Raw genomic sequence first — 19,500 nt, 5'->3', positions numbered from 1 at the left:
GGTTTCCCATATTTAGTCTTACATTAATTCTTTTTCTTTGTCGAATTTAGTCTTATATTAATCGAGTTGCATATATTTCTGGCAATTGGTATAATCTTGTCAAATCTCTCTTAATTCTTAATTCTTTCAAGGATTAACATTAAGCATATCTCTTGCTAATTCAAAGATATTTGCGATCGCTTGAACAGTTGAACCTGTAATCCATCATTCAAACGTGCCCGAAAATATTTAAAGATTGCCTGAAAAAGAAAGGAATTCCCACATTGAATTGAACTAATTATGCAGCAAACATTGAATGCCTGTGGACAAAGGGTTTTTGGTTTTATCCATTTGCACCCCCCCCCAAAAAAATCATTTCAAGGATCTCCCTTTACGTGGCTGACAATTGTTACATTGCGTTAGGTCTTTTTCTGATTTGTTTTAGCATTATTGTTCGTCAGAGAAACTTTTATAGATATTGAAAACATAAATCAAGTGATAAATTATTCTGCGTGGTATAAGTTATAGTAAGGATCAATTATCAACATAGTTGATGATAGATTTCAATTTAAAACATATATATGAATAAAAGCAAATTTATAAGTTCAATTTTAAATAAAATAATAACGTCATGTGATTGTGTTTTAAAAAATTTTAAAAATTGTTTTACCCTTGTTTTATTTTTCGTAACCTGCCTAATGCATCATGGGGAGAGAAATTTTTCAATGTGACACACCCCGATCCTAGAATCAAGGTGTGCTGGCCGTCACGTGAGCGTGGCGTAATCAAAAGTGCGATGCGGAAGCAAAAGATAAAGGAATTGCGAAGGAATAAAAACCAATTACTAGCAATAATATCCAACCAACATGCTAGAGTAAGTTTAAGTGTGAACACACAAATTCAGAGCATAAGTACTAGGTGCAGTCAAGTAGGACCATAACTAAATTACAACACCCGCATGTGAGTCCTACATTTATGTAGTCTGTCAGTACGTCGTGGGAATCCTCGTGGGCCACCAACGCTACTAACTAGAACCTGGAGGGGCGCAAAACAAAATTGAGGGGGGTCAGTAAAACCAAGCTTTTCGAAAACATTTCATCAAAAACAATTCTAACTCCTCGCTGTAAAACATGTATACTTTCCCAAAAATAACATAATAGAATATAAATCCTCATATATCTCAAATCATCAATCTTTATCAAATCCAGAAAATATGCCATGCCATAAATGTCAATAACAGAATATGGATGCATCAATATAATAGGTGACATAATGAATCAACCGGAGACCCTGCAGTTGGTCCTGTACGGTTAATTCCATAGCTCAATATCCAAACCAACCTGAGTCACCATGGTGACCTATACGGCACTACTCTGCACATAAGTCGGAACTACCTGAAGTAGTATGTATGACAAGAATGGTGTAATAATACGCTATAGTGCTTCTCTCATCAATCATCTGTGCACATAATCTAAGGTCACCTACCAGTCGGAACCACCTCTAGTGATCTATACGACTAGCATGTCAGAACCCTCTCATGGTCTGTACGACATGCACCTACTTGGATCCAAGGTGAGCATGCGGTGCGGTGAATACTATAAGCACTAACACCAGGGGTGCAGGTTATGAGCTCTCAACACAATTCACATCATCAATAAATCACATGAACAACATAAAACTCACCTGATACTCACCTATGCGTCCACAACACCATTTCACATATATATGCATCAATTACTAATTCATATAATTCATAATATGCATGCATGGCATTTTAAAAACATACTTTCATTTAAATTCAATTTCTGGGAAAATCGATAGTATATAGGTAAATACAGAAAATACTGCCCACTCACTGATAAGTCGAAGAGTCGTAACCCCTGTGACGCCCTTGAATCTGCTCGTCCTCGGGATAGGTATCACCTATATGCGAAATAACTAAAACAACATTATTTAAAGTACATAACCGACAATTCGTAATAACTTCTCATACGATGCTCAAATTGGATATATGAATTTACCACAGTGACCTACTCGACGTCACAGACGTTGAGGTATTTTTAGAAAAAAATTTCGAGGCCGCACGCGCCCCCACACGCCAGGAAGGGCACGGACCCACGCGCCCCCACTCGCGTCTCCTTCTTCCTCCAGTCGTCGGACTGGTTTTTCCAGTCACCGAAAAACTGGAGATTTTTCAATCTTCTTGTTCTCTGTCATTTCTCAACCATTTTTCACGCATTCTATATCAAAATGAAGCCCTAAGCATGTAGAATCACGTTGTACAAGTTTAAAGCTCTAAAAATTACGAAATCTCACCGGAGAAATTCCAAGAAAACCGGCCAACTTCGAACTCAATGATCCTGACGTCCAAAACCTTCAAACTAAGCACTCCGAGCTTCCTTAGAACCTCACTAAGCTCACTGTAAGCTTAGAATTCCCTGAAAATCAACAATTTACGTATACATGAACAGTACCCAAATCGGACCTCGAGTTTTCAACGTGATATCGAGGGTTCTAAGTTCTAAAAATTGCACCATTCGACTCAGGAGGTTGAAAGGATGAAGAACCTCACCTTTTTGGCGTCGATCCGTGGAGGTTTGAGGACTTGGTGCCTTGTCCGTACAATTCGAAGGGAGAGAGTGAGACTGAAACGGAGAGGGAAGAGAGAGAGCACGGGGGAGAGAGAGAAAGGATTTGACCCGTGTGTATGTGTGTGTGGTCCATCCCAAAACCATCACCATCCATTTTTCTTAACTCCCTAACCACAAAAATACAACCTTATCCAATTTAAATTTTTCCAAAACTTAAGAAATATGCATAATCAATAACATGCCACACACATACCTTATTAACCGTCAAGGGTACTTTCTTCATTTCACAACCTTGATAAAAAGAATCTCGGGACGGGCTGTGACACAATGTGACATGTACATGGGGTGGGACACCACGTGTCATTATATAAATAGTGGAATATGTGTATTAAAAAGTTAATAATTTAAAAAATAAAATTTTTCACCACTTATATAAAAATACATAATGTACCAACAGGGGTGGATCTATTAAGGAACCAAGGTGGTCCTAGGACCAGCCGAAAGTCCGAATAGTTGGCTATGAAGACCACTGAGGACCACCTAAATCTGGGCATTTGGTGGTAGCGGATGCGGGGAAAGAAAACCAGAAAGGGCAGCCTGAGGAGGAAGAAGAAGAAAAATAGTTTTTTTCAACTTTTAACGCTCGACAATACGGCATCGTTTCATCCCGTCATTTAATAAGTATTTGCTTTAAGACTGTTTGTTTTTGGGCCAAGGCATTTTCTAGCTTTTAGAAAATTAAGCCACGTCACTTTATTTTACATCTTTGCTTTTTTTTTTTGGTTGAAATTATATCCTTTTATTCTCTACCACTTCCTCATTCTTCCTTTTTTTTTTTTTTTGGATCTATTTTTTAGTTGCTATCAATTTCATCTTGTTTGTGTGTATGTTCTTCTCCTTGTTTTATTCATTGTTTATTATTTTCATTTGTTTGCATCGTTTTCTAATTACAGAAGACAATTTCTATGCTTATTTTACAATAAAAGAAGAAGGAAAGTTTGAATCCGGGACGCCGTGGTTGAATAGGAACACTCTAACCACCAGGACAATGCATCACTTGCATTGTTTGCTTCGTTTTAAACAGTCATAAAAACTGAAAATAAAAGTATTTAGGTATAAAATGCTAAAATTGAAACCTTGTGGTTCATGTTGGAAATTATCCCAAGCTGTAGTATGTAGCGTGTAAATGAAAAGTTAGTAGTTCATCATTTAATTTTTCAAGGTTTTTTGTCTAATTTTTTTACAGAGCTTCTAAATTGGGACCATCCAATATTAAATGGATATGCCACTGTGTACCACTCTTGTTCCATATTTCTCATGCGGATGTACCATCCTTAGAGCAACTCCACCGTTGGAGCCCTCTCCCCAGGCAATACACTATGCTATCCACCTAGTGAACAATAACTGCCCTAATGAACAGTAATGTATCCCCCCCCCCACACCCAGTTTTCAACCCGTCTCCCCCTCCCCCCCCCCGCCCCCAACGCCCCAATCCCTCATTGCCTCTCTTCCTCCATCTTCACCACCCCTACCGCTGCCTCTCTTCCTCCATCTTCACCATCACCGCCACCTCTCTTCCTCCATCTTCACCATCCCACCCACCTCAGCCTCCATCAACGGTCTCGATCTCTGGCGACCCATCTCTGCCATTTTTCTATGCCATTTTTCAAGCTCAGCAGCTCCCACACCTTAGCCACCCATCTCTGCCATTTGTCTGTGGGTGTTCATCACCTCGACGACGAACTCCGGCGAGAGCCGTTGAGTTTGAAGCTGGATTTTACAATATTTTTTATTTTTTTTAATTTTACTTTTAATTTTATTAATATTTTATATTTTTATTAATTTTATATTATGACTGACGTCGCCCTGACGTCAGCACTGCGTCAGATCCACTCGGGCTCTCGGGTTGGCAATTCTTCACAGGCGCGCTACTCGGACCTCCACAGTCCCTCGGGCTCCCCCACGCTAGAGTCCACAGCCCAGCCTCTAGAGCCATTTTTCCTTGCCTATCCCCCGAGCAAACTCCAACGGTGGAGTTGCTCTTACACAGAGGCCTGCCTTGCGGATCTTGCTTGCCACGCAAATCGACCGCAATCAACACAAACCACGAATCGATAAGCAAGTAAACAAAGACTACTCAATGCATTTGCAGGCAACTTGTCGCTTCATTGGGTCCTTTCAGCATTTCTGAAAGAAAAGCAAGAACGCACAAAAACAAAACAAAAACATGAGGACATGTATAACAAGAAGAGATTATATTTAAATTAGCGCAATCCTATCTACAATCTCATTTTATCTCGCACACTTTTTTGTTAATTTAATTATATTTATTTCATTTGATCTGATTGGCAGGTATGTAATAAATAAAAATGAGTGTTTAAATAATATCATCCTTAAAAAAAAATAGAGTTTTAACGAAACATTATCGATACTGTTCACTTTAACGAAAAACCATATTTTTATTCTAAAAAGTCAATCATAGTATTATTCACTTACAACACTTTTTTGTCATTTTCATTAAAACTCAAAAATTTCAAGTTATTTTCATTAGTTTTTCTTAAAAACAACCTTAAGAGACTTGTTAATTAAATTAACACAAGTCAATTATTGGATCTCGCAACAAGACACAGTGATTTTCAACGACAACCACACACAGTAGTAGCAATCTACATCGACAATTTTAACCACGTTTTTCGGAAGAGGATCCTCTCCTGAGCTTAGGATAGGGATCCTCCTGACCGGATTATCCGGGTTGTTCAAATTTAATCTAACGGTTGCAATTATTATAACTTTTAGAAGACCTCCTGTTTGGAGCCGTTTGATTAAATTTGAACGGCCTGGATGATCCGGTCAGGAGGATCCCCAACCTGAGCTCAGGAGAGGATCCTCTTCCACGTTTTTCTTGATATATTATTTTTGTTGTTTTTAGAATGAGAATATCATATGGGCATATTCAAATTTTAGCCTCACACACTGAGTTTGTAATTATATTTGCATAAGTAACAGGTATATATGAGGCTAATGTATTATGAAACACAAAATATGACAATCAAATAAGCACAACTAATAATAATAAAACATAACAATTCATCCACTCTAGTGTTTTACTTCAATTTCATTTTATTCAACACACTGTATCCCGATCGGGTTCAAACCTTATTCTTCATGTAAATTAGTATAAAATATTGTTTTTAATTAAAAAAATCACTATTGGAATATAGAGGGAGTGCATATATATGGTACTGTTAGCTAAACCTGGCATTCGTGTCATGTTTTCCATGTTCATGTCTGTAAGATCCCACATCGACCAACGGAGAAGGGGTGACGTGCCTTATATGTACATGCTCCCCTCCCTATAGCACGAGGCCTTTTGGGAACTCATTGGCTCCGGATCCCATAAGAACTTTGTAGTTAAGTGAGTTTGGACGAGAGCAGTCCTAGGATGGGTGATCCCACTGGAAAGTTCTCATGCCGAAACCCAAGAACAAATCTGTGAGGGCATGGCCCAAAACGGACAATATCTTGCTATGCGGACTGGGATGTGACAATGTCGTTTCGTGACATACCCGATATGAGTCGTGTCATGTAACACCCGTTAAAGTAAACGGGTAATATGGCCGCATATAAAAAGATAAGGTTCTTTATGCGGACTGAGATGATATTATCTGCATAATTATATAACACGCATGCATAACAAGCCGCATATAAAAAGATAAGGTTCTTTATCTGTATATATATATACACGACACGCCTACCATGTTCCCATATTTAGTCTTACATTAATCCCTTTTCTTTGTCGAATTTAGTCTTATATTAATCGAGTTGCATATATTTCTGGCAATTGGTATAATCTTGTCAAATCTCTCTTAATTCTTAATTCTTTCAAGGATTAACATTAAGCATATCTCTTGCTAATTCAAAGATATTTGCGATCGCTTGAACAGTTGAACCTATAATCCATCATTCAAACGTGTCCGAAAATATTTAAAGATTGCCTGAAAAAGAAAGGAATTCCCACATTGAATTGAACTAATTATGCAGCAAACATTGAATGCCTGTGGACAAAGGGTTTTTGGTTTTATCCATTTGCCGACATTTCCCCCCCAAAAAAAAATCATTTCAAGAATCTCCCCTTACGTGGCTGACGAATGTTACATTGTGTTAGGTCTTCTTCTGATTTGTTTTAGCATTATTGTTCGTCAGAGAAACTTTTATAGATATTGAAAACATAAATCACGTGATAAATTATTCTGCGTGGTATAAGTTATAAGGAAAACTAATAAAAATGGTTTGAAAACTTTGAGTTTTAATGATAAAGACAAAATAAAGGGTAAAATGAATAGTACCAGGATTGACTTTTTAGTGTAAAAATGTGGTTTTTCGTTAAAGTGAACAGTACCAGGTGCTTTTCGTTAAAATTCCCTAAGTTATAATAAGGATCAATTATCATTATAGTTGATGATAGATTTCAATTTAAAACATATATATGAATAAAAGCAAATTTATAAGTTAAAATTTAAATAAAATACTAACGTCATGTGATTGTGTTTCAGAAATTTTAAAAAATTGTTTTACCCTTGTTTTATTTTTCGTAACCTACCTAATGCATCATGTAGAGAGAGAGATTTTTCAATGTGACCTGTATATGGGTGGGACACTACGTGTCATTATATAAATAGTGAAATATGTGTATTAAAAAGTTAATAATTTAAAAAATAAAATTTTTCACCACTTATATAAAAATACATGATGTACCAATAGGGGCGGATCTATTAAGGAACCAAGGTGGTCCTAGGACCACCCGAAAGTTTGAATAGTTGGCTGTGAAGACCACTGAGGACCACCTAAATCTGGGCATTTGGTGGTAACGGATGCGGGGAAAGAAAACCAGAAAGGGCAGCCTGAGGAGGAAGAAGAAGAAAAATAGTTTTTTTCAACTTTTAACGCTCGACAATACGGCATCGTTTCATCATGTCATTTAATAAGTATTTGCTTATGACCATTTGTTTTTGGGCCAAGGCGTTTTCTAGCTTTTAGAAAATTAAGCCACGTCACTTTATTTTACATCTTTGCTTTTTTTTTTTTGGTTGAAATTATATCCTTTTATTCTCTACCACTTCCTCAATCTTCCTTTCTTTTTTTGATCTATTTTTTAGTTGCTATCAATTTCATCTTGTTTGTGTGTATGTTCTTCTCCTTGTTTTATTAATTGTTTATTATTTTCATTTGTTTGCATCGTTTTCTAATTACAGAAGACAATTTCTATTTCTATGCTTATTTTACAATAAAAGAAGAAGGAAAGTTTGAATCCGACGTCGTGGTTGAATAGGAAAACTCTAACCACCAGAACAATGCATCACTTGTTTGCTTCGTTTTAAACCAGTCATAAAAACTGAAAATAAAAACATTTAGGTATAAAATGCTAAAATTGAAACCTTGTGGTTCATTTTGGAAATGATCCCAAGTTGTAGTATGTAAAAATGAAAAGTTAGTAGTTCATCATTTAATTTTTCAAGGTTTTTTGTCTAATTTTGTACAGAGCTTCTAAATTGGGACCATCCAATATTAAAATTCTGGATCCGCCACTGTATACCACTCATGTTCCGTATTTCTCATGCTGATGTACCATCCTTACACAGAGGCCTGCCTTGCGGATCTTGCCTGCCGCGCAAATCGACCGCAATCAACACAAACCACGAATCGATAAGCAAGCAAACAAAGACTACTCAATGCATTTGCAGGCAACTTATCGCTTCATTGGGTCCTTTCAGCATTTCTGAAAGAAAAGCAAGAACGCAGAAAAACAAAACAAAAATATGAGGACATCTATAACAAGAAGAGATTATATTTAAATCAGCGCGATCCTATCTACAATCTCATTTTATCTCGCACACTTTTTTTGCCAATTTAATTATATTTATTTCATTTGATCCGATTGGCAGGTATGTAATAAATAAAAATGAGTGTTTAAATAATATCATCCTTAAAAAAAATAGAGTTTAACGAAACATTATCGGTACTGTTCACTTTAACGAAAAATCACATTTTTATTCTAAAAAGTCAATCCTAGTAGTATTCACTTACAACACTTTTTTGTCATTTTCATTAAAACTCAAAATTTTCAAGTTATTTTCATTAGTTGTTCTTAAAAACAACCTTAAGAGACTTGTTAATTAACACAAGTCAATTATTGGATCTCGCAACAAGACATAGTGATTTTCAATGACAACCACACACAGTAGTAGCAATCAACATCGACAATTTTAACCACGTTTTTCGGAAGAGGATCCTCTCCTGGCTTAGGATAGGGATCATCCTGACCGGATTATCCGGGCCGTTCAAATTTAATCCAACGGTTGCAATTATTATAACTTTTAGAAGACCTCCTGTTTGGAGCCGTTTGATTAAATTTGAACGGCCTGGATAATCCGGTCAAGAGGATCCTCATCATGAGCTCAGGAGAGGATCATCTTCCACGTTTTTCGTGATATATTATTTTTGTTGTTTTTAGAATGAGAATATGATATGGACATATTCAAATTTTAGCCTCACACAGTGAGTTTGTAATTATATTTGCATAAGTAACAGGTATATATGAGGCTGATATATTATGAAACACAAAATATGACAATCAAATAAGTACAACTAATAATGATAAAACATAACAATTCATCCACTCCAGTGTTTTACTTCAATTTCATTTTATTCAACACACTGTATCCTGATCGGGTTCAAACCTTATTCTTAATGTAAATTAGTATAAAATATTGTTTGTAATTAAAAAAAAATCACTATTGGAATAGAGAGGCAGTGCATATATATGGTACTGTTAGCTAGACCTGGCATTCGTGTCATGTTTGTCGTGTTCATGTCTGTAAGATCCCACATTGACCAACAGAGAAGGGGTGATGTGCCTTATATGTAAATGCTCCTCTCCCTATAGCACGAGGCCTTTTGGGAACTCATTGGCTCCGGATCTCATAAGAACTTCGAAGTTAAGTGAGTTTGGGCGAGAGCAGTCCTAGGATGGGTGACCCCATTGGAAAGTTCTCGTGCCGAAACCCAAGAACAAATTTGTGAGGGCGTGGCCCAAAGCAGACAATATCTTGCTATGTGGACTGGGATGTGACAATGTCATTTCGTGACATACCCGATATGGGTCGTGTCGTGTAACACCTGTTAAAGTAAACGGGTAATATGGCCCAACCTGAAATCAACCCATTAATATTATCAGGTAATATGACCCGTTATTCGTTAAAGAAAATATATTTTAAATCAATAAAAAAATAAAAATTGAAAAAGTAAAATTTGATGAGTAGAATAAAGCATAAACGACAATCAATGGTTAAATTTAAATCTAAGGTTTATGGAGGGTTTTAAAAATCTAAACGACCATGTAACTATTGTCTAAGCATGGAGGATGCAATCATGAACGTTTATATATGTTTTCACATTTTTCAAACTTGTACATTAATGATTATGAATTTTATTTATTTTGAACTCCCATAAAATACTATTCATGAGGGTTTGTATGGTTTTAGAAATTCAAACGACGATGTACGCATCCTCAAAGCATAGAGGATGCAATCACGAGCATTTGCATATTTTTTTTCACATTTTTCACACTTGTAAATTAATTATTATAAATTTTTAATGTGTTTGGTATTTTTAAGTTATTGATATTTTTGTTTTTAATGTGATTTTGTTGCAGTCCTATTAGATTATGGATGTGAATGTGTAAATCATAACATATTTAAGATATCTTTATGAAATTCTACCATATCTCTTAGATTAGATATTATCCTATTAGAGTTGTAATCCTATTAGGGTAAGGAATTAACCTTCCTTACTACTATAAATAAAGGCACAATGGGGTGGAATAGAACAACACCCTACAATTACACATCTCTCTCATTCTCTCTACTATTGCCGCACCCACTCTCTATGTCCTTTATATGATTTAGTAAATTAGGTCTACAACACGTTATCAGCACGCTCTTGACGCTATGCTAAAAAGAGTTTGTTATTCAATCATGTGAGTATTATGCTTTAATCATTCTTTTTATGATTAATTTATTATTTTGAATTAATCTACATATTATTGATTCAATTTAATTTGTGTTTTTTGTTGAATGAGATACAACGCATTGGATATGTAATTCCGACTTTCCGATAAGGATCTTCTACAAATTCAAAACTCAATTGTTTTCTATCAATTAGGTTCTTTTAAAATAAATTAAGATATTTGAAACAACCATGAAGCATGAAAACATTCCCCATGATGCATGAACCCCCTACATTTATATTTTCCTTCCGATATATATTGTATATGTTCATATATACATATGTTCATGCATAACACAATTATAAATTCACTATGTGGAATTTGTGAGTCAAAGAATCTAAATAAAATAGAAGCATTATTTTTTTTATTAATTTTTGGGGTTCTGAAAACCCTAAATAATAAAAATCTGGAAAAAGAAAAAAAGGGAAAAATATTGTTGAGTAGCGGCCTGAAGTAGTGCCATTTGAACCAAGCCGCAGGGCCAAGCCTGCAGTGCTCAGCAACAAGCTTCAAGAACGATGACTACAAAATTAGGTCGCCGTCTGCAAAGCCCAAAGTCCGATCACACCACTATCTGCACCGTCTTGCAGACCATCGACGGCCTGCAGCCGTCATCTTCTGCGATGTCAGTCGCTTTCGACAACAAAATCTTGAGATTCTACTACGACAAAGCACTGTTCCGCATGTGTTGGCTATCTTAGAGAGGGAAAGGGGATGAAAAGGCTCTTCGATCTCCAGTCGCTTCCAGAAAGCATGATCACTAGAAACCCTTCGTTCTCCATTTGCTGTTATCGTTCAACTCTGATTTAGCTACCCTTCGTCAACCCCATCTACTTTAACTTTCTTGCGTATCTTTCTCTCCGAAGCTCCAAATTCTTGGCCAAATAGAACATCGAACTCCCTGGTGGTCACCAGCTCCAGTTTGAGGTCGAGAAGCACTCTGTCAACGACGTACCCAACGCTAAGATTCGTAAGGTCTCAATATCGAAGAAGATTTCGTACGCTCTTTGTCAACGATGACAACCTGACGCAAATCTTGTCTCGATTTGAAAAAAATTCTTCAAGCGGCTTTGAATTCACGATGAGTCCTCTCGCCCTCTCTAGAATTTTATTTGCAATTCTCTATTTCTCTCTTTCTTCCGTTCAATATATATGGTCTAGAATCCTGAAATAACTAATTCTATTGCATACATGTTAGCATTTAACCAGCCAAAAATATCATAGTAAAATAATTTAGTTTTCCAATTAGGAGCTCTTTGTGTCTTCAAGATATGCCTATTATCTCCTTTCAAAATCATATTTCGATCAGTTTTATCTGATGATTAGTTAGTTATAGTTTATCCACTTTTTAACTGCAGAGGATATCTATAACACAATACACTAATGATATTGATCTTTTTTTCCTCATGAAAGATAAAAGTCATGACTGGTGTGAATATCGGTGAGAGTGATCGGATATGCTTTGTTAAAATTTTGACTAAAGGGGTTTTGTTAAAATTTTGTATTTCTTTATGAATGATGCAAAGTGGTTGTGCTTCATGTTGTAGTAACCTCGGGTGCGTAATTGACTTGATCTTTCATTGTTCATATATGTTATCTTTGATGTTTGAATTTTTAGGGTTCAATATTTAAGAACCATTTATGAAATTTTTAGTTCCTGGACTGAATTAATATTCAATATTTTGCATTTCCCTACTGATTGTTGAATCTTTGATGTTCTATTCCAGGTGAACATTTAATAGATTTATCATGGACAAATTAACAAAATAATTTTGTTGAATGTTCTAATTCAGTTTGACTGCTTTCTAATTAGCCTCCTTGAGCATTTTCATTTCTTACGCTGAAAGAGCTCTTAAGGTAATCTACCTGCATCTCATCTTATTAAGGTACCTTTTACAACTCTGCGTTACTGACTATTTGTTGTTCTTTAAAATGTTTATTGTAGGTTTATTGTAGATGAGGATGTTGACATTGTTAATTAATTGCAGTTTTTGTTCTATTGGTGTCCTTTGTCTTTGTCAACTTAAGTTTTTGGACTACAATGGGAGGCAATTATTCGTTGGATACTTGAGTATTGCTTCACTAATTTTCATGTATGTTTGCCATCGATTGTCATCATAACTTTTTGTCGAATGATCCTCATTCAGATTGTTCTTAGATGGTTGAATTTGTTCTCACTCATGCCCCTTTATTTCTTCAAAATTTGGTGATCAAAACAAAACGTGTTGAGTTCATGCCATTTAATCTTTTCTTTGTAACTTTCTTAGTGAGTTTCTCATTCACTGCACATGGAGTGTTCAAGGTGAACCACTTTCTCTATGTAAGTACTATATTTCCTTCAATCCAAAATTTCAGCAATTATATAATCTCGCTCATCATAGCCCCTATTCGTCATTCTCATTTCTTGGTCCAAATTGCATCTTAAAACGTGGTTGAATGTCCTTGACATCAAGCATCAATCAACCATATCACACTTGCATTGCATAATCGTTAAGTTCATTTCTTCAATATTTTGGATGGAGATGCCAAATGGTATTGAGGAACAATTTTAGCCTTTGTACAGTTGGTTCTATTCTTCTGAAGAAGATGCAGAAGAAGAACCATTGAGCTGCACATCTGTGTTGCAGAGATTTGATTCAAATTGGTGGATTTGGGTAAGAAACTAAAAAACCCTAACATTTCTTTCGGTTTTAAGAGCTGAAATGGACATGCATGAGTTTATCATTGTGAGATATAAGGGATTGAAGAATTTTGAGGGTGGTGGCTAGCTAAGGAAATAGAGAAAGGATAATTCATTTTGTTTTGGGATCCAGAATTTATTGAGTTGAATTCTCATGATTTTGTTGTTGTTCTAATATCTTTTGTTCATGTATTTGAATGCATTATTTTTATTCTTGCCAATTTATCTTAACCCCAATTCAATTTGCTGGAATTCATCAGAGAGTATTGGGTCTAATCATTTCCCTTTAATTTTTCAAGTTGTTTTTTTTTTCTTTTCTATAGGGGTGTTGCAAGTGTCCATGTCATATTCATAAGTAAAAAGAACTATTTTTCTGGATGTATTGAAACATGTAAGAAATTGTTCTCTACTCATATTAGGGTTTAATTTCTCTATTAACATGTTTAGTTTCTTTTAGTTGTACTATATAGATAGATGTGTATGTATTAGTATTCAATTTATCCCCATTCTCTTATGGTGTTTACTAAACTATTGTTGCACAATCTCTTATGGTTCCATTGTTGGGCAAAAATTTGAGATTAAATTTAATTACAAAATTAAAAAAGAAAAACTAGATCACTAGATTCACTACACAGACTATTATGTTGTTTTCCTATTTAGTTGTTTTGTAGGTTTTCGAGTGTTAAAAAGTGAATATCTATTTCAATTTCTTATTTTCTGCCTCAAATGTTATAAATCTGAATTAGGCTAATAATTTTAGCATACATTTGAAACTCTCTTGTGTGCAAAAAGAAGACATGTTTTGCAACCAGCACAATCCAACAAAACTTTTGCCGCTCTTAAAGTCATTATCTAAACTCTCAGCTCAAGTAACTACTCACTTTCCATATGCTTTTCATTTCTTGATACATAAAACAATTTATATAATTTTTAACCATTAGATCACAGGACTTGGCATTTACAGTTACATGATTTCTAATTGTTTGTATAAATTTCTTTTCATCTCCAGTAAGACGATCTCATGGAATAGTTTCGCAAATTCTATATATACTAAAAGCCAGTTGAGCCCGGCACTGTTTATAAATAGTAAAAGGGCGGAAATGCCCTCGGTTAGCTCTCTCTTTCCGACTCTTTTCCCTCAGCGGTACAGTTAAATGGCAAACTTGCCCCAGAGATCCACGCGTCAGTCTGCTTCAATACGATGGAAAAGTCAGGCTATGCGTTTGGTTCCAGACTCCTATACACGTGTTGCTCATTGGGAAGGAAAGACGGATGAAAAGCCGAGCTCTCTCTCAAGCATGTAAGAAGGTTCCTCTCTCTCTCTCTATCTCTCTCTCTCAAACCTCAACTTCTCTCTTTCACTTTCTCCGTTTTGCTGAAATACCACCCAACCAGTAAACGCTTTCGGTTTGATTCGAAGAAAAATTTTACCCATAAAGGATAGCGTTTCTTGGTGAGTTCTTCGGATCTTACATCTGGGGTTTTCTTTTGTTCAAATATGGGGTTTTGTGATCGTGGTTTTCCTTTTCTTTTTTCATTTTTTTAATTTTTTTAATTTTTTTAATTTGAGATTTTGTTTGGGTTCTCTGTTTTCAGATGAGTTTTGCATCCCTGTAAACCTAGATTTCTCGGCGGTTTGTGGAAGGTCATAAAATTGGTTTCCAAGGTTTTTTTTTCCCGATCTTGCGGTTGCTGATGCAAGGGTTTCAGAGTATTTCCCAATCTCTCCTTACACAGGTAACTAAATCTCACTTATTCTCAAATACCCAAAAAAGGTCGTACCCAGTGCACAAGGTTTCCGCTTTACGCAGGGTCTGGGAGAGGTGAATGTCGGCTAGCCTTTTCCCCATTTATGGAGAGGTTGCTCCCAAGTCTCGAATTCGAAACCTACCGCTCATGGGTGAAGGCACTTGCCATCGCACCAAGTGCGACCTCTTTTATTCTCAAATACCCAGAAGCCAAATATTTAATTTTTCACTGTACTTAATCTCTTTTAGCAACCTCCAGTTGTCCTCAGCTTTTCTCACTCTCCAGTGTTCATCAACACCATCAGGTCTCTCTCTACCTCTACCTCTCTCTTTCTCTCTATATATCTCTGATATGTTTATACATGTCGTTGTGTATCTATATATCAGGTTGAAAAAGTTGTTAATTTGATTAATTTTGTTAGGGAAATTATTTGTTTTGGTGATGGATTTGTGGGTTTTAATTGTGTTTTGGATATACTAACAATTTTGTTTTGCAGTAAATTGCAATGGGTTGTCCACGGTTTGCCTGGTAAAACTAGATTTTGCGTGTGGGTTTATTCGTAGACGAGTCTATGATTTTTCAGGAGTTGGAGCGCTGTTGGTGAGGCTTGAGCATTTTCATCACATTAGCTATTCCGTACATCAGTCCAATATGTTCTTATCCCTCACAGTCCGTTGTTTATGTTTGGAATTTGTGATTAGAAATTAGAGAATTAACTTCTTGATAATTGCATGTGTTTATGCCCCCTCATGATATCATGAGATCTAATGAGATTGTTTGCGATCTGGTTAAATACATAGTAATAAGGACAATAGTTCATATTTTTAATGAGGGTTAATGGTTCTGGGTTTTTACATTTATTGTTAACAACTATAATTGTTATGGTTGATTATCGTTCTTTTAGTCTTACTGGGTTTCTTTTAGCACTTTTTCTTTGATTGGAAATTTGGCGGTTTCTTAAGATACAATGGCAGAACTCATGAAGGACAAACCGAAAGCTTTCCCATAACTGTAGGATTACATCAAGGCTCATCCTTAAGTCCTTACCTTTTTGCGTTGGTAATGGATGAGTTAACAGGACATATTCAAGATGATATTCCTTGGTGTATGCTTTTCGCAGACGATATAGTGTTGATAGATGAAACTCAGGAAGGGGTAAATGCAAAGCTTAACCTTTGGAGAGAAGTGTTGGAATCTAAAGGTCTTCGCCTAAGCCGATCAAAGACAGAATATATGGAGTGCAAGTTCAGTGCAAATGGAGGCCAAAACGAGTTAGGGGTGAGGATCGGAGATCAAGAAATACCAAAGAGCGACCGTTTTCGTTACCTAGGATCTATCTTGCAAAAGAACGGAGAATTAGATGGAGATCTCAACCATAGAATACAAGCTGGATGGATGAAGTGGAAGAGTGCATCCGGCGTGTTGTGTGACCGCCGTATGCCACTGAAGCTCAAGGGAAAATTTTATAGGACGGCAATAAGGCCGGCAATGCTGTATGGCACAGAATGTTGGGCGGTGAAACATCAACACGTACACAAAATGGGTGTAGCGGAGATGAGGATGCTTCGTTGGATGTGTGGGCACACGAGAAAGGATAAGATTAGGAATGAGGATATCCGGGGTAAAGTAGGAGTAGCCGAAATTGAAGGAAAGATGAGAGAAAATCGGTTACGGTGGTTTGGACATGTGCAAAGAAGGCCTACTGACGCTCCGATTAGAAGATGCGACTATGGGACAGAGGTTCAGGGCCGAAGGGGTAGAGGAAGACCTAGGAAAACTTTGGAAGAGACTCTAAGAAAAGACTTAGAGTACTTGGATCTAACGAAGGACATGACACAGGATCGAGCACAATGGCGTTCTAAGATTCATATAGCCGATCCCACTCAGTGACTTGGATTTTCCAAGTCTCAAACCAAGAAGTTTTCCTCACTCGGGAAATTAAGGGAACACTACCCAACCTACATGCTCCACTCAGAAAGCTTCAACATACAAGCTTCAACAAAAGAAAATTCAAAGAACTTAGCGAAGAAGGCTTTGGTGTATTTAACACAATGCGTTGAAATGAAGGAAAACTTATTTATTGATATCCCCGATAAGCTACAAATATGTACATATACATGAGTCAAAATAAACACACAAGAGGGAGCCTTCACAAAGGTTGCTTAGGAGAAGTCTCAGCAGTCGGTAGAGCCCCAGAAAGAGAAGGCACCGGAGGGGGATCATTTGGAGCCTCAGTACTGGACAGAACCCTAGAAGGAGGAGGCATCAGAGGTTGATCATTTGGAGCTTCATTACGCGGTACAGCCCCAGAAGACGAAGGCAATAAATGCCTTTGGAACAAACCCACAAATCTCTGATGATCAAGTAAAACCTGACCATCAGTTTCCTTCATCTGGTCAAGCTTCCTCTTCATGTTTGTAGCATAGTCATGTGCGAGCCGGTGCAACTGTTTATTCTCATGCTTGAGCCCTCTAATCTCCTGTTTGAGACTCATCACTTCAGCCGCCAATGATTCAACTTGGCGGGTTCGAGCAAATAGGCGTTGTGCCATATTAGACACAGAACCTGCACTCTGAACACTGAGAGCCAGCGAATCCTTAACAGCTAACTCATCAGACCGTTTGGAAAGTAGTCTGTTATCTTTGGGAGTGAGAAGGTTCCTGGCCACCACCGCAGCGGTCATATCATTCTTCATCACGGAATCCCCAACGGTAAGAGGACCAGTTGGGGAGACGAAGGATGGGCGCCATATGTTGTCTGGAGAAGGCGGGGCTGCCTCTTCAACAAGGTTCAAGTCAAAACGACGGTCGGAGGGGCCAGACATTTTCAAAGGTGTTGAAGAGAGAAGAGGTCGAACAAATCAAGATCTTAGAAGTGCAAGAATGAAGCTTCTACTGGTGGAGATTCAAGTGTGCTTTGGAACTTAATGCCAGCCCCTATAAAAATCTGCACTCGACGGAGCTTCAGAAATCAAAGAGGCGCCTGCTCAGAAATCGAAGAGGCGTTTGCTTTCTCAAAAGTTGGGCTGCTTAGAGATCACGAGGGTTGATCTCAGAAATCGAAGAGTCGTTTGCTTTCTCAAAAGTTGGGCTGCTCAAAGACCACGAAGGCCGATCTCAGAAATCGAAGAGGCGCTCGCTTTCTCAAAAGCTGGGCTCCCTAGAGACCACGAGGGTCGATCTCAGAAATCGAAGCGGCACCTACTTTTCCAGCCTTGTCAGCACCTGTCACACGCACACTCAGCTTTGCGGAAATTATGGGCATTCTGTCAAAGACTTCTGGGGAAGTAGAAAACACATGAATCTTACTGTTCAATCACCCACTTCCCACACGCAACAATAGCTCATGGGTACCACAGATAACTTTGCCAAAGTTCTCTGCCAAAGTTGAGCACGTGAAGCTTGCAGCTCCCACTACATCGCTCTGACCAAGAAGGGTAAAAGAATAGCAAAGAAACAGCACTAACAAAGTTTAGACCCATAAATTTTGAAGGTCTAGCTACCATATTATTACCCACAAGGGTAAAGGAACAGTACCACTGCTGGATAATTGGAAAGTCCATGTATGTCAACCTCTGTGCTTCGTGGCAAGGTAGACTAGCAAACATGCCCAACCTTTACTCACATTCGAGAAAACACTCCCAATAAGATTGCTTGCTCCAAAATCGAAGAGGCACCGTCCTCCGAATCTAAAGAGCCAGACTCCCAACATGACTACTTTCTTAAAAATCGAAGAGAGGGTAAAGGAACAGTACCATTGCTGGATAATTGGAAAGTCCCTGTGTGTCAACCTCTGTGCTTCGTGGCAAGGTAGACTAGCAAACATGCCCAACCTTTACTCACATTCGAGAAAACACTCCCAACAAGATTGCTTGCTCCAAAATCGAAGAGGCACCGCCCTCCGAATCTCGAGAGCCACTCTCCCAACATGATTACTTTCTCAAAAATCGAAGAGACACTGCTCCCCGAATCTCGAGAGCCAGACCCCCAGCATGATTGCTTTCTCAAAAATCGGTGAGGCACCGTTCTCCGAATCAATCGAAGAGGCGCTCGCTTTCTCAAAAGCTGGGCTGCTCAGAGACCACGAGGGCCGATCTCAGAAATCAAAGAGGCACCTACTTTTCTAGCCTTGTCAGCACCTGTCACACGCACACTCAGCTTTGCAGAAATTATGGGCATTCTGTCGAAGACTTCTGGTGAAGTAGAAAGCACATGAATCTTACTGTTCAATCACCCACTTCCCACACGCAACAATAACTCATGGGTACCACAGATCACTTTGCCAAAGTTCTCTGCCAAAGTTGAGCACGTGAAGCTTGTAGCTCCCACTACATCGCTCTGACCAAGAAAGGTAAAAGAATAGCAAAGAAACAGCACTAACAAAGTTTAGACCCATAAATTTTGAAGGTCTAGCTACCATATTATTACCCACAAGGG

At 37.6% G+C, this 19,500-nt stretch overlaps 1 protein-coding gene across 38 annotated transcripts in view; it reads left to right on the top strand.

The window, feature by feature from the left end:
- LOC126582282 (uncharacterized) overlaps positions 1-19,500 on the top strand; it is an 87,917-nt gene that overhangs the window by 63,460 nt on the left and 4,957 nt on the right. For 13 of the 38 annotated variants that reach the window (XR_007609366.1, XR_007609367.1, XR_007609372.1 and 10 more), the window contains 4 exons: positions 12,903-12,955; positions 13,158-13,289; positions 14,912-15,052; positions 15,323-15,664. Coding sequence is in view for 2 of the 38 variants with exons in the window: in XM_050246369.1 (XP_050102326.1) it covers positions 13,639-13,706; positions 14,912-14,967 (124 nt within the window). In the remaining 36 variants the exon portion in view is untranslated. The other 25 variants (XR_007609391.1, XR_007609355.1, XR_007609377.1 and 22 more) reach the window with 20 other exon arrangements.

This window comes from Malus sylvestris, chromosome 9 (genome assembly GCF_916048215.2).
Source record: "Malus sylvestris chromosome 9, drMalSylv7.2, whole genome shotgun sequence".
Taxonomy (NCBI): Eukaryota; Viridiplantae; Streptophyta; class Magnoliopsida; order Rosales; family Rosaceae; genus Malus; species Malus sylvestris.
The sequence above is the reverse complement of the archived record's forward strand: the minus strand, read 5'-3'. Positions and strand labels throughout refer to the sequence as shown.